The sequence below is a fragment of the Sminthopsis crassicaudata genome, chromosome 4, assembly GCF_048593235.1.
Source record: "Sminthopsis crassicaudata isolate SCR6 chromosome 4, ASM4859323v1, whole genome shotgun sequence".
In the NCBI taxonomy this organism is placed as follows: domain Eukaryota; kingdom Metazoa; phylum Chordata; class Mammalia; order Dasyuromorphia; family Dasyuridae; genus Sminthopsis; species Sminthopsis crassicaudata.
The window spans coordinates 366285148-366299138 of record NC_133620.1 but is presented as its reverse complement, the minus strand read 5'-3'; the positions used below and the strand labels follow the sequence as shown (position 1 = coordinate 366299138).

Here is a 13991-nt window from a genome sequence, read left to right as displayed (position 1 = left end):
ACATATGACGGTTGGCGAGATGTCATGTAGCATGGGGAAGGGGGAAGGGGAAAGACACCATTAGACTGAGATTAACAGTGAGACAAAAGTAAACCAAAGGAGGGCAGTAGCCAGGTCATGAGCCATAAACTGCTTTTTAAGGGAAAATTTAGCTTCAGGGACTAGACATAACTTGGATTTCTGACTGAATTACCTCCCATAGATTGGGAATCACGGAGCTAAACAGTTCTCAGTTCTCAGTTTTCTTCCTGCCTGCCCTAGGGAATAATTTTTTTTTTTTTAAAAGCAATTTAGTAACTTTTATTCAGTAACTTTCCAAATTACTTTCTAGACTCTACAAGAATAAATTCCCTAGCACCTGCGTTAGCTAGGGAATAATTTTTATCAATACTTTCTCTTCATACCACACCCACCATTCAGTGTCTCATCATTTCCTGACTCTTTTACTTTGTTAAAGAAAGCGTTTGAAAAGTGGGGTGGGGAAAACTTAGAATTTAAATATAAATTTAATGTCTGATTTTTAGTAACAAAATTGTATTCTTTGAATTGTTTTTTAATTTAGTCACTTTCTGTCTTTGTACATATGCATGTACTTACATATATTTTTGTTTGTGTTACTTTTTTTAAGATTTCAAGTTCGTTCACCCACTTTCTTCCAAAAATGCCGGGACCAACACTGGTATATTACTCAGTTGGAAACTGCCCAAACTAGCTATATTCAACAAATTAATAATCTTAAAGAGGTAAGCAGACAACATCTATCTCTACATCTGTGTTTCAGATGGACTTTTAGATTAATTAGTAAATTAGCTACTATTTGCTATTGATAATTAAGGCAAACTTGAACCTTATTTTCTCATTCATATAGTTCTTGGAGTCTGTAGTTCTGCTCAGATTATTCCATTTCTTGGAAATTTAGCTGGTTTCTCTTTCTTTTCCAAAGACTAAGATCTTTAGCTATATTTAAACAAAGAATATTTATTCCTGAGCATGAAGAGACAGAAAAGATAGGATTATTACCCGTAAAGCCTTTCCAAGATGGGGATATTCCATAAATTAGTAGGGGTATTGTATTACAGAAATAGATTTTTTTTTTGGGGAAAAGAAGAAATATTAGGGAAAGTTTCTTTTTCTTTCTAAGAATGTGACAGAATTCACAAGAGGGAAATGTACATGGTAAAATGCTGTCAATTTTCCATTCCAATTCTAATTTTCATCCTGAAGGAATTTCCTTCCTTTTATTGCATTGCAAGACTCCTTGCTTTTCTTACTAGCTATGGGATATACAGTATATGAGAGAAGGAAATAGCATAGTTTATGCTCAGTCACAATAAATGAAGAATGGAATTCATTCACCATGTAATTAAACATAGCTTATATTTAATATTTTGTATGTGTTAATTTTGTTTTTTAAAGAGACTTACTATTGAACTTTCCCGATTCCAAAAATCAAGAGGCATGTCACCACCAGACACTCACCTTAGCCCTCAAAATGGTGATAATATGGAGATGAGAGCTAAGAAAGCAGGATCAAGCTGTGAATTACTTCTAGAGAGTATGCCTGCCACAACTTCAGTAAGAGAGGCCAAAGAGGATGAAGAGGATGAAGAAAAGATCCAACATGAAGATTATAATGTAGGAAAATATTCCCTTGTTTCAATATTGTTTTTGATATGAGTGTTATGATGACTTTTTTTCTGTCATTCAGCAATCATTAAGTCAGTAAACATTTTAAATGCTTACTAAGAAAGTTTCTAGATGGCACAGTGGATAGAGCACTGGTTCTAGAGTCAAGAAGACTAAAATTAAAATGCAACTTCAGACACTAGCTGTGTAAACCTGGACAAGTCATTTAATTTTTCTCTGGTTGCTTCAGTTTCCTCTGCCAAATGGGAGATAATGGCACTTTCCTAACAATACTGTTGTGACGTCAAATTAGATAATACTTGTAAAGATAGTAGGGCCTGATAAATGCTTCTTTCTTTCTTTCCTATTGTGCTCCAGACATAGTGCTAAACACTGGGATACAAAGAAATACAAGATTCCCTACTCTTACTCTAATAAAGAAGATAAGAAACAGATAAAGATATATAAGCAAAATATATAAGGATAAATTGGAAATAATTAACAGAATGAAGGCATTAGAATTAAGGAAAATTGTAAAAAGTTTCTTTTAGAAGGTGGTATTTGATCTGAGACTTGAAAGTCAGAGAAGATCAAGACATAATTACATAAAATCTTGCCTTTGCCTCCACAAAACTAAATTGTAAGATCTCCATAATGTGAGGCAGAAATTGAATCAAAGCAATCCAGGCACTTTGGAATTAAATATATGGTATCAGTTCAGAATAACTCTTTTCATTGTTCAAGTAGTTTTAGAAATTGTCCTAATAATTTTAGATGTGGGTTTAGGCAGGAAGACATTTGTTCAAGTCTTTCTTTTCCTGTATTCTGGTTTGGTGACCTTGGTCAAGTCATGTAACTAATTGTTTCGAGTCCCAGGCCATTTTCTAAGATTTTTCAATGGCAGAGCACATCCTATTCTGAATTGGTGGATTTTTTACTCATGGGGGTTTTTTACATTCACTTCCCAGTGTTCCTTCTCTGGGTGTAGTTATTTCTGTCCATCATCAAATGTACTTTCTACTACTAAAATCATGTCTTGTAATGAAGAATAAAAAAGCAAGAGAGAAGAAAAATCCGTCCATCAGTATACCATTTGAATCTGACAGATACTTGCCCATAGTTTACCATCTCTGCAAAAGAGGAAGAGAATTTCATTTTCTCACATCTTTTGTCAAACCATCTGATTCTTTTGTCAGTCTTTTAAATTATTCAGCTTTATTTAATTTTAATCTCAATTTATGTTGTTATAATCATTGTATTTATTGTTTTCTTGATCTTCAATTTCTAGCATTTGTCAAGAGAATTAGCAGAGCATGATAAATAAACAACGAAAATGATTAACATGAAATTAAAGTGTTAAAAAAAACTTGCCACATTTGGAAGTATTTTTAATTTATTGAGGTTTAAAATTATATTCTTTCACAAAAGGCTACTTTGTATAATCTTTGCTTTGTTATGATTTTGAGTTGATTTCTAGGTACTGGATGGCAATCTCAATGGAGCATAAATTTTCCTAGGTTTTATCAAGCTGAAAATACTTCAAATTTGGCCCAGGCAAAGAACTGTTTGTTTGTGTGTGTTATACATAAAACTGATTTAAATTCATAAGGCTAATTACCATTAAATTTAGAAAGACTAGCCAACAGCTGATAATAATCTATTTATTTATTTATTTTTGCTCTGAGGCAGTTGGAATTAAGTGACTTGCCCAGGGTAACATAGCCAAGAAGTAAGTATCTGAAGCCAGATTTGAACTTAGGTCCTCCTGACTTCAGGGCTGGTGCTCTATCCACTACACTAACTAGCTGCCCTATATTAACTTTTTAAATATACATTTATTTTGGGAGAGAAAAAACAGAACAAAAGGGAAAAACCATGATAGAGAATTAAATACAGAAAAAAGAAGTGAACATAGCATGTGTTGATTGAAGGTAAATCTTCATATTTTTCTTTTTAGATGCAGATAGCATATTCTGTCCAAAATTTATTGGGATTGCCTTGGATCACTGAACCACTGAGAAGAACCAAGTTATTCATAGTTGATCAGCACATATTCTTGCTGTTATGTATAATATATTCCTGGTTTTCTTTGTTTCACTCAGTATCAGTTCATGTAAATCTTTCCAGGTCTTTCTAAAATCAGCTTGTTCATTTCTTATAGAAGAGTAATATTCGATTTCTTTTAAACCTTATTACCATCATATGTACCCCACCTTATTCAGCCATTCCCCAAATGATGGGTATCTACTCACTTTCCAATTTCTTGCTACCACAAAAAGAGCTGTTAGAAACATTTTGCACATTTTGTGTTCTTTTCCCTCCTTTATGATTTCCTTGGTATACAAAATGAATAATGGCACTGCTGTATCAAAGGGTATGCACAGTTTTATAACCCTTTGGGGATAGTTCCAAATTGCTTTCAAGAATGGTTGACCATTAACTCTGATGGACGTGGCTCTTTTCAACAATGAGATGATTCTGGTCATGTCCAATAGACTTGTGATGGAAAGAAACATCTACATCCAAGAAAGAGGACTGTCAAAATTGAATGTGGACCACAATATAGTATTTTCATCCTTTTGTTTTCTCATTTTTTTCCTTTTGATTTGATTTGTCTTGTGCAGTATGATAAATGTGGAAATATCTATGGAAGAATTGTGCATATTTAACATCTATTGGATTACTTGCTGTCTAGGGAAGGAAAGTGGAGAGAAGGGAGGGAGAAAATTTTGGAACATAAGGTTTTGCAAGGGTGAATGTTGAAAACTATCTTTGTATGTATTTTTTAAAAAAAGCTATTATTAAAAAAAAAAGAATGATCCACCAACTCCAGCAATTTAGCAGGGGTTCTTAACCTAGGATCCATGATCTTGTTTTTTTCAATATTTTGATAATTTTATTCAAATATAATTAGTTTCTTTTATAATCCTTATATTTGATTTTATTCTTTTAAAAACATGTTAATAATCTCCTATATGGCTTTTAAAAGACAACCTCTTCTTACAGTCCAGTATTCTTGCACTTTATTCCTCTCAATGCACTCTTCAATCTAATAACACTAGTTTCTGTGCTGTTCTTTTCACAAATCACTTCATTTCATGATTTTCTGTGCATTTTCATTGCCTGTCCTTCATCCCTGGAATGCTCTTCTTCTCACCTTATTTCATGACTTTCCTGGCTTCTTCCAAGTCTCAGTTAAAATCTTCTACAGGAAGCTTTTCTCTTCCCATAAAAATTAGTTGTTTTTTTTTTTTTTTTTTTTTTTTTTTTTTTGTTTTGTTTTTGTTTTTTTTTCTATTTGAGATTATTCCCAACTTAAACACACACTTTCTCTGTCTCTCTTTCTGTCTCTCTCTCTGTCTCTCTCTCTCTCTGTCTCATGTTATTTGAATGTTGATTCTCCCATTGGAATGTGAGTTCCCTGTTTTTTGCCTTTTTATCCCCAAAGCTTAGCTCAATATCTGGCACATAGTGAGCTTCAGTTCATATATGACTTCCTTTGCATCTCCAAATTCTTTATTTTTTACGTTATGGCAACACTTCCATTACAGTTGTCTACATAGTTTGTTTAGCCATTTCTTAGTCAATATGACTCTTTGTTTTTAAAGACTATGCCAGCTGAACTTAGACCCTGGAAGAAAAAGGAGAATCTTCTAGAAATAGGACCAGTGGTAGTTGGTCATATGAAGAACAACCTAGCTAAATTTGGGAAGTTTGGCCACAAGATGCTGATTGTTTTCAGTAGTTCTTAGCAATAATTCTTCTAAATTGTAGAGAGTCTGTGTTCTATTTTGGTTAAGAGAGCACCCATACCGTAGGAAATGGTAAAATCTTGATGTGGTTTTGGAGGACTAATAAAATCATATATTCATTGAATTCCTGAGAATTCTCCTGTGGAGAAGACAAAGAAGGATGGGATGTGGTCTCTGCTCTTCAGTCTAGTTGAAATGAAATATAAACATAGGAAAAGATAAGCTATAGGATCACAGCTTTAGGGATAAAAATCCAACCCTTCCCATTTTCCAGAGGAGGAAACAAGTGTTTGGACTTTATCTTTATTGCTCTATCCATTGTTCCACACACCTCTTATAAGAACATACTTTAATAGTCCAAGTCCATAATAAAACTGTCACAAAGTAGTACGATTGAATTGCCAAATATTATAGGCGATAATTGTTATCAAAAGTTCAGAAAAAGGTAAAATCATTTCATAACTATGGATGGGTATTATTTGTATTGTTCCTGAAAGGTTTTGCATTAAGTAATAGAAGTCTTTACTTTCTAAGTCGTGCAAGTGTGTGCATGTAAATCTCTTTATTTTGTTTGATTTTTTTTTTTTTCTTTTGATTTTTGACAGCATGAGCTTTCAGATGGAGATTTGGATATAGATCTTGTTGGAGAAGATGAAGTAAACCATTTAGATGGTAGCAGTTCTTCTGCCAGTTCAACAGCAACTAGTAATACTGAAGAAAATGATATTGATGAAGAAACTATGTAAGTAACTTAAATTTTTCTTATATTTTAATGTTCATTTCCAAATTTTGAACTCCAAATTTTCTCTCCCTCTCTGTGGTCCTTTTGCCCATTGAAACAGCAAGCAATATGGATGGTACCTGTTATACATGTGAAGTCATACTGAATTTAAATAGAGCTAAACTACTCAGTATACCTTTGATTGGAACCAAATTACATCCAAAAGAAGAATCATTTTAGCTAAACAGAAGTGCCAGGTTTAGTATTTCAAGTTTAGAATTGAAATAAGTATTGTAAAAAAGTATGTATTACTCAGTACTATTAATTTTTTTTTAAAACGACATAAGGCAGAGTAATGTTATAGAGATGGAGTTAAGTTATTAGGAATGATATTTACATACACACACACACACACACACACACACACACACACACACACACACACACACACAAGCAGGATTTAATACCACTATTTTCAATCATTAGTATCCAACTTTTGTCTTGGACTGAAGTAAGGTTGTGTATTTTGGTGGGGTTTTGTTAGCATATACTAGTGATACTATTGTGAAATGACAGTGGTTAGATCGGCATCATTTGGTACCTTTCATGATACTGTTAACTCTGCTTTTACAACATATTCTTTATATCGATTACTTTTTCTCTACTCATGGTCACCACCCGAGTTTGTACCCTCCTTTTTATCTGAATTGTTATTAGCCTTCTAATCTGGTTTCTTTTCTTCCAGTAATTCCTCTTTTCCCATACATCAAACCACAGTTTTTTGTTCAAAATAACCTTTCTGAAGTACAGATTTAATAATGTCATTCCTTTTTTCAGGATTTGAAACCTTTTTCTTTTCTTTTTTTTTTTCTTTCTGAGGCTGGGGTTAAGTGACTTGCCCAGGGTCACACAGCTAGGAAGTGTTAAGTGTCTGAGACCAGATTTGAACTTGGGTCCTCCTGAATTCAGGGCTGGTGCTCTATCCACTGTGCCACCTAACTGCCCCCGGTTTGAAGCCTTTTTCAACTTTCCTGTAAGAGTCCCCTTCCTACCCCCATCTTTCCCATCTCTCCATCCCAGTTTTCTGCTTTCCTTCAGTTCTTGACTATATTGTTTTTGTTTGTGTTACTAAATTACTAAAACTTTAATGAGAATCATCCATTTTACAGTCTTTTAATGCTTTCTCTCTTGCTTGATCATAAATTCTTCCCTTCTCCATAGATCTGACAGGTAAACTATTCCAATTTGCTTATTTTACATTTTTATTTTATCCCAGTGTACTGTTGTGAATGTTAGTCTACTGCTTTCTAGTTTACCTAGTTTTTCTCAGATGGTGAGTTCTTGTCCCAAAAGCTTGGATCTTTTCTTTGCCTTTATCAAACACATTATGATGGTCATTTACTACTGTGTATTGTGTCTCTAATGTGTTCCACTGATCCATCAATCTATATTTTAGCCAGTACTAGATGATTTACCACTTTGTAAACAGTTTGAAACCTGGTACGGCTAGGCCTCCTTTTTTCCTCCTATTGATTGATTTGATATTCTTGACCTTTTATTCTTCTAAATGAATTTTGTTACTATTTATTCTGGCTGTATAAAAAATTTTTGATAGTTTTATTGGTATGGCAGTGAGTCAGTAAATTAATTTAGGTAGAATTGTTAATTTCTATTATATTGGCTCAGTCTATCTCTACACAATCAATATTTTTCTAATTTTTTAGCTCTGACTTTATTTGTGTGAAAATTGTTTTGTAATTGTATTCATTTAGTTCCTGGATTTGTTTTGCAGATAGATTCTCAAGTATTTTATATTTATATTTTATATTTTTAGTGGAATTTCTGTTTTTATCTCTTCCTGCTGGACTTTTAGGGTACTTATCAAAATACTGGTGATTCATGGATTTATTTTCTGACCTGCAATTTTGCTAAAGTTGCTAATTATTTCAACTAGATTCTTAGTTGGTTCTGTAGGAATCTAAATATACCATCATGTCATCTGCAAAGAGTAATAGTTTTATTTCCTTATTGTTTATTCTAATTATTTTAATTTCTTTTTCTTCTGTTATTGTTATAGTTATTATTTCTAGTACTGTATTGAGTAGTGGTGGTGACAATGGGCACCCTTGCTTTATAAAACTCTGATCTTATTGAGAAAATTTCTAGCTTATCAGTCTACCTTGTCATTTGCTGATGGTTTTAGATAGATACTACTTAGCATTTTAGGAAAATTTATTTCCCTGTACTTTCTATTATTTTTAATAGGAAAGTATATTGTATTTTGTCAAGCTTTATCTGTATCTAATGAGATAACGCATGTAATTTTTGTTATTTTTGTCATTGGTATGTCGTTTATGTTAAATAGTTTTCTTAATACTGAATTAGCCCTGCATTTCTAGTTGTGAATCAATCTGTCCTTGGTGATTCCATTTCTTCTGTATTTTTGTAAAATAATTTTACTTAGGTTATTAGATTTATTGGCATATTTGGGCAAAATAGCTCCTAATACTTGTTTTAATTTTTCTTTATTGGTGGTGAATTTACTCTTTTCATTTTTAATACTGGTAATTTTTTTTTTTGTAAATTTCTTTTTTTAAAAAAAATCAAATTAACTAATGATTTATTTATTCTGGTTTTTTTTTTTTTTTTAAACAAGCTCCTAGTTTTATTTATTGGTTCAATGGTTTTCTTTCAGTTTTATTAATCTCTCCTTTGATTTTTTAGAATATACAATTTGATATTGAATTAGAGATTTTTAATTTATTTTTCTAGTTTTTTCTTAAGTACATAACCAGTTTATTGATCTACTTTCTTGGTTGCATCCCTTGAATTTTGGCATATTGTTTCATTGTTGTTATTTACTTTAATGAAATTATTGATTGCTTTTATGATTTGTTCTTTGACACATTCATTAGGATTTGATTAATCTGTTCCTATAGCCATTCATTAAAAGTAATTTTTATTACATTATAATCTGAAAAAGATGCATCTAACATTTCTCCATATGATTACATTGTCACTTTTTGTATAGGTGCCTTGTTCCACTAAAAAAACAGCATATTCCTTTCTGTTCCCATTCAGTTTTCTCCAGATGTCTTTTAAAAATCAAACTTTAAAAAAAAAAAATCTTGTTTATTTTTTGGGGGTTAGATTTATCTAATTCTGAGAGAGGGTAGTAAGGATTCCTAATTAATATAATTTTACTTTCTGTTTCTTCCTGTAACTCAATTTTTCTTTTAAGAATTTGGATGCTATACCATTTGAAAATTTTTTATATTATTTCACTGTCTATGATATTTTTTATCAAAATGTAGGCTGCACTATATTTGAATTGTTTCTTTCTGGATGCTGGAATATTTTCTCCTTGATTTAAATGTTAGCTATAGTATTCCTGGGAGTTTTCATTTTGAGATCTCTTTTAGGAGGTAATAAGTGGATTCTTTCCATTTCTATTTTACCTTCTGGTTCTAGAATATCAGGGCAGTTTTTTCCTGATAATTACCTGATGCTATAGATGCTATAGAGGCTTTTTTCTTTTTTTTCTTTTTTTGATCATGACTTTCATGTAGACAAATAATTTTAACATTATTTTTCCTGGATCTATTTTCCAAGTTAGTTGTTTTTCCAATGAGAGAGTTCACTTTTTTCTATTTTTTTCATTTTTTGGGTTTTGCTTTATTGTTTCTTGATTTCTCATAGTCATTAGCTTCCATTTGCTCAATTCTAATTTTTTAGGAATTATTTTTCTCTGAGCTTTTTGTGCCTCTTTTCCTGATTGGCCAATTTTGCTTTTTAAAGCATTCTTCTCATTAGCTTTTTGCGTTTCCTTTTGCACCTCTTTCAATTCTCTTCTTAATTTTTTCGCTACCTCTCCTACTTGATTTTCAAAATCCTTTTTCAATTCTACCATAGTCTTATTTTTCTTGGAGCCATCTTCTACTCAATGTGTTTTTGATGTTCTTTGTTACCATAGTAACTTTCTATGGTCAGAATCATTTTCTGTTGTCTCCTTGTTAGGCTATTTACTTGGCTCTTAACTGTTTATTAAAGTAGGAATCTGTTTCCAGGGTGAAGAGTGACCTGTCCCAAGCTTTTAGCTGTTGGTAGAGATCCTTCTAGGGACCTGACCATAAACACTTTTCTCTCTTGCAGCTGTTAGGAGTGTCCCTACTCCACTGTGGATATGAGAGCTCATATATTAAAGCATCAGAGTTCCTTCCTCAATGTTAGTAAAGAGACCTTTTGTGAGCTCAGGCTCTGGAAGTTGCCACTCCTGCTCACCCCCTCTCCCTGTATGCTCTCTTAACCTTCCAAGTCCTCTTTAGTGTCTCTGGACTGAGAGGTCTGTAAACCACCAGTGCTGCTGCTGATTCAGAGATCCGTAGGCTGCTCCTGCTTTGTTTGTTGGCTTTGCAACCAGGACCCAGAGCTTCCTTGGCACTGCTTGACTGTCACTGCCACTCTGGTGCCAGAGACTTTTCCTCCTGACCTTCTGAATTGTCGTCTTGATGTTCTCCACATATGACATTCTCACTCTATAACTCAGTGCTACTCTTCTATTTTTCACTGACTATGTCCTAAGCTTAAAATCATCTGCTTCCTCATGTTTGCATCCTGGCCCCTCAGGAAGACTTACTGTAAGAGGCCTTTCTTAATCCTTCAGCCTCTTCCTCAACTAGTACCTTTTGAAATTATCTCCCCTTCCCTCCTTGGATATTGAGAGATAATGAAGAGTCCTGGATAATAATCCTATATTGGGAGCCTGTAGGACTAGGAGGATAATAATTGACATTTATTTAAGAGCAAAGATAGGAGGAAAGAAGAAGAGGAAAGATATTTAAGTTTTGAACTTGTTGAATTTAAGGTGTCTACCGGACTTCCAATTTGAAGTATTTGAAAGGCATTTGGAGATGTGAGAGACTAGATGTCAACAGAGAGATTGGAACTGGATAGGTAGATTTGAAAATCATCAGCATAGAGATGGTTATGAAATGCATGGAATTTGATACAATCACCAAATAAGATACTATAGAGAAGAGGCCAGACAGAATCTTAGGTGAAAGAATCCTTAGAGGAAGTAGTTAAAAGAAGGATTGAGTGATTTTAAGGAAATTATTCTTCATGGTTTGCCAGAAATTTTTGTTTTAACTGATGAATTAGGCTGATAATCTGAATTTTGTTGCTATTGTTTATCTTACTGTGGAATTCTGCTTTTTGTTTTAGAATATTGTAAATTGTAAGGTGAAAATGGCTTGGTCATATTGAAAGATTTTTGAAGGCAGAATGGAACTTTCTTTTTTTTTTAATTTTTTAATTTTAAAAATTTTTTTGGAACTCTTTTTTCTTTTTTTCTTAGAGATCTTAGAATTTGAATAATTTATTTTAAACCATCTGTAGCTGGCTTATGCTCCAAATACATAGCTTGGATTTTTTTATAGAATTAAACTTCAGTTATGTAATAAGTCAAATATGATATTTGTGAACTTTGCCACCATTTATAATATTACTTCTATAGGAAGAGCTTACATAGAAATTTGTAAAACATAGCTACTCCTAACTTCAGCATCATCTGTAATTAATTTAATTTCACTTAATGTAGTGTGTTCTTCAGAAAAATACTTGCACTGTTTTGTTTAAATAAAGTCAGCATGATTTTGTATATATGTAGTGGTATCAATTTCATATAGAAATGGATCTCTGTCATCAGTATATTGATTTGGAAAACAACAAACCAATATCATGTTTTATTGTATTTAAATTTTTTTTGCTAAATGTTTTCACTTGTATTTCAATTTATTTCAGTCTTTCTAGAGTTTTGCTGTCCCCTCTTATTTTGGGATACTAGAACTAGCTTTGGAGTGAGGAAGTCTTGGGTTCTACATTTTTTTTTTTTTTTCTTTTCCTTTTTTTTTTTTTTTAATTGAGTTCCACTGAGAATTGAATGTAAACTGTTAGCATCACTGTCTTTCTGTCCAGGTTACTTATACCTTCGGAATCCAATTCTTAACGTGCAACAAGAAAATTGGATTTACACACATATATAGTATCTAGGTTATACTATAACACATGTAAAATGTATGTATGGGATTGCCTGTCATCTAGGGGAGGGAGTAGAGGGAAGGAGGGAAAAATTGGAAAAATGAATACAAGGGATAATGTTATTAAAAAAATTACTCATGCATATGTACTGTCAAAAAAATTCTTATAATTATAAAATTAATAAAAAAAAAAGTTGAGTTCCAGATTCCCTTCCTTCTTCCCTACCCCACATCCCCATTGAAAAGGCATATGTGAAGTTTTGCAAAACATTTCCATAAATGTAATATTTTTTTGGGGGAAAAAAAACATAACCCTCACCCTACCTCCCCTCCCCCCAAAAAAATTCAAGGAAAAAGTTTTTTTAAAAGTATGCTTCAATTTGTTCAGATATAATCAGTTCTGTTTCTGGTAATCCATTTTTCATCATAAGTCCTTCAGAGTAGTCTTGGATCATTGTAGTGGTGAGAAAAGCAAAGTCATTTGTAGCAGATCATTCTGCAGCATTGCTATTACTTTGTACATAATACATTTCACTTTTCATGAGCTTATGGAGGACTTTCCAAGTTTTTCTAAGCTCATCCTGCTCATCATTTCTTATAGAACAGTAGTATTCCATCATTATCACATACCACAATTTATTCAGCCATTTTGGGTTCTACTTTATGTTAGTTCTTTGCCTATGGAGAAATTAATTCTTATATGACACCTATGTTGTCAGTTATTGGGGAGGTTGTTAAATCATATCAGTGGAGAGAGTTTTCACTTTAGGAATTTCTTTTCTCCCTTCTCCACCCCATTCTCAATGAAATTGTAGGTCCAACAAAACAAAATTATCTTCAATTATAAATTATTTCAGCATTTTACTTAGAATTATAATATTTAGAAATGTATAATAAATGTACTTGTACCTAATCTTTGTAAATCTAAATATCTTAAAATTCAGTTTAAAATAACAAAGCCAGCCCATCTTGATTTATAAAATTATTTGTTTTAGAATGGAATGTACATTTTTGATAATTTCATATTCATTTTTATGTTTGCAAAGAACTATGGAAATCTTCATTTGTACAGGCATACTCTATATGGCCATTGTATCACAGCAACACTAATAATTATTCAACTAGTTATCAATTTATAACATTGTTATAACCTGCCTTCAGTAATGCCATTTCATTTAACTGCTTTACTGGGGTGTGGGGAGTGAAAGAAGCATCTATGGTATGGTATACAGCCCTGTACAGAAAGCCTGAATTCACAAAGCAGTTCTTCCACTAACTCATTACTTTTCCTCTTTAGGTCTCCATTTTTTCATTAGAAAATAAGGGGTTAGACAAGATCAGTAGTTCTCAATGGTCTTTGTTCTACAAACCCTGGGGTTTTCAACAATAACAAATATATTGTGAGCCCCAGAGTAACTTAATATGTTATTTGTTATATCCTGCTCATAATTGTTTATGGTTGAAGATTCCATTAAAGAATTTTTAGCTTGAATTCCTAGGATTATCATTGTGAAACCCTCAAGAGGTTCTCAAACCATTGAATGGGAACCACTGGACTAGATGAGCTCTAAGATTCCTTCTAACTCATATTTTGTGATTCTGATTAAACTTGTTAAATGGAGTATGTCTCAATAGTTTATTCTGGTGGTATATTAATGATTATATGGTGCTAATTAATCTTATTTCTTAGGTCTGGGGAGAATGATGTAGAATATAGTAATAACATGGAATTAGAAGAGGGAGAACTCATGGAAGATACAACTGCTGCTGGAGCTTCAGGTACAGAAGTGTCAAGCCAAATAAGCTATTTTAAAAATCTCTTTGATAGGATTTGATCTTATTTTGGCACTGTGT

The 13991-nt window shown here is 32.5% G+C and overlaps 1 protein-coding gene across 3 annotated transcripts in view; it reads left to right on the top strand.

The window, feature by feature from the left end:
* Positions 1 to 13991, top strand: part of TRIM37 (tripartite motif containing 37) — a 92256-nt gene that overhangs the window by 51557 nt on the left and 26708 nt on the right. For all 3 annotated transcript variants that reach the window (XM_074261950.1, XM_074261949.1, XM_074261948.1), the window contains exons 14-17: positions 629 to 743; positions 1417 to 1635; positions 5984 to 6120; positions 13828 to 13916. In XM_074261950.1, the coding sequence (XP_074118051.1) occupies positions 629 to 743; positions 1417 to 1635; positions 5984 to 6120; positions 13828 to 13916 (560 nt within the window). The remainder of the gene's footprint in view (positions 1 to 628; positions 744 to 1416; positions 1636 to 5983; positions 6121 to 13827; positions 13917 to 13991) is intronic.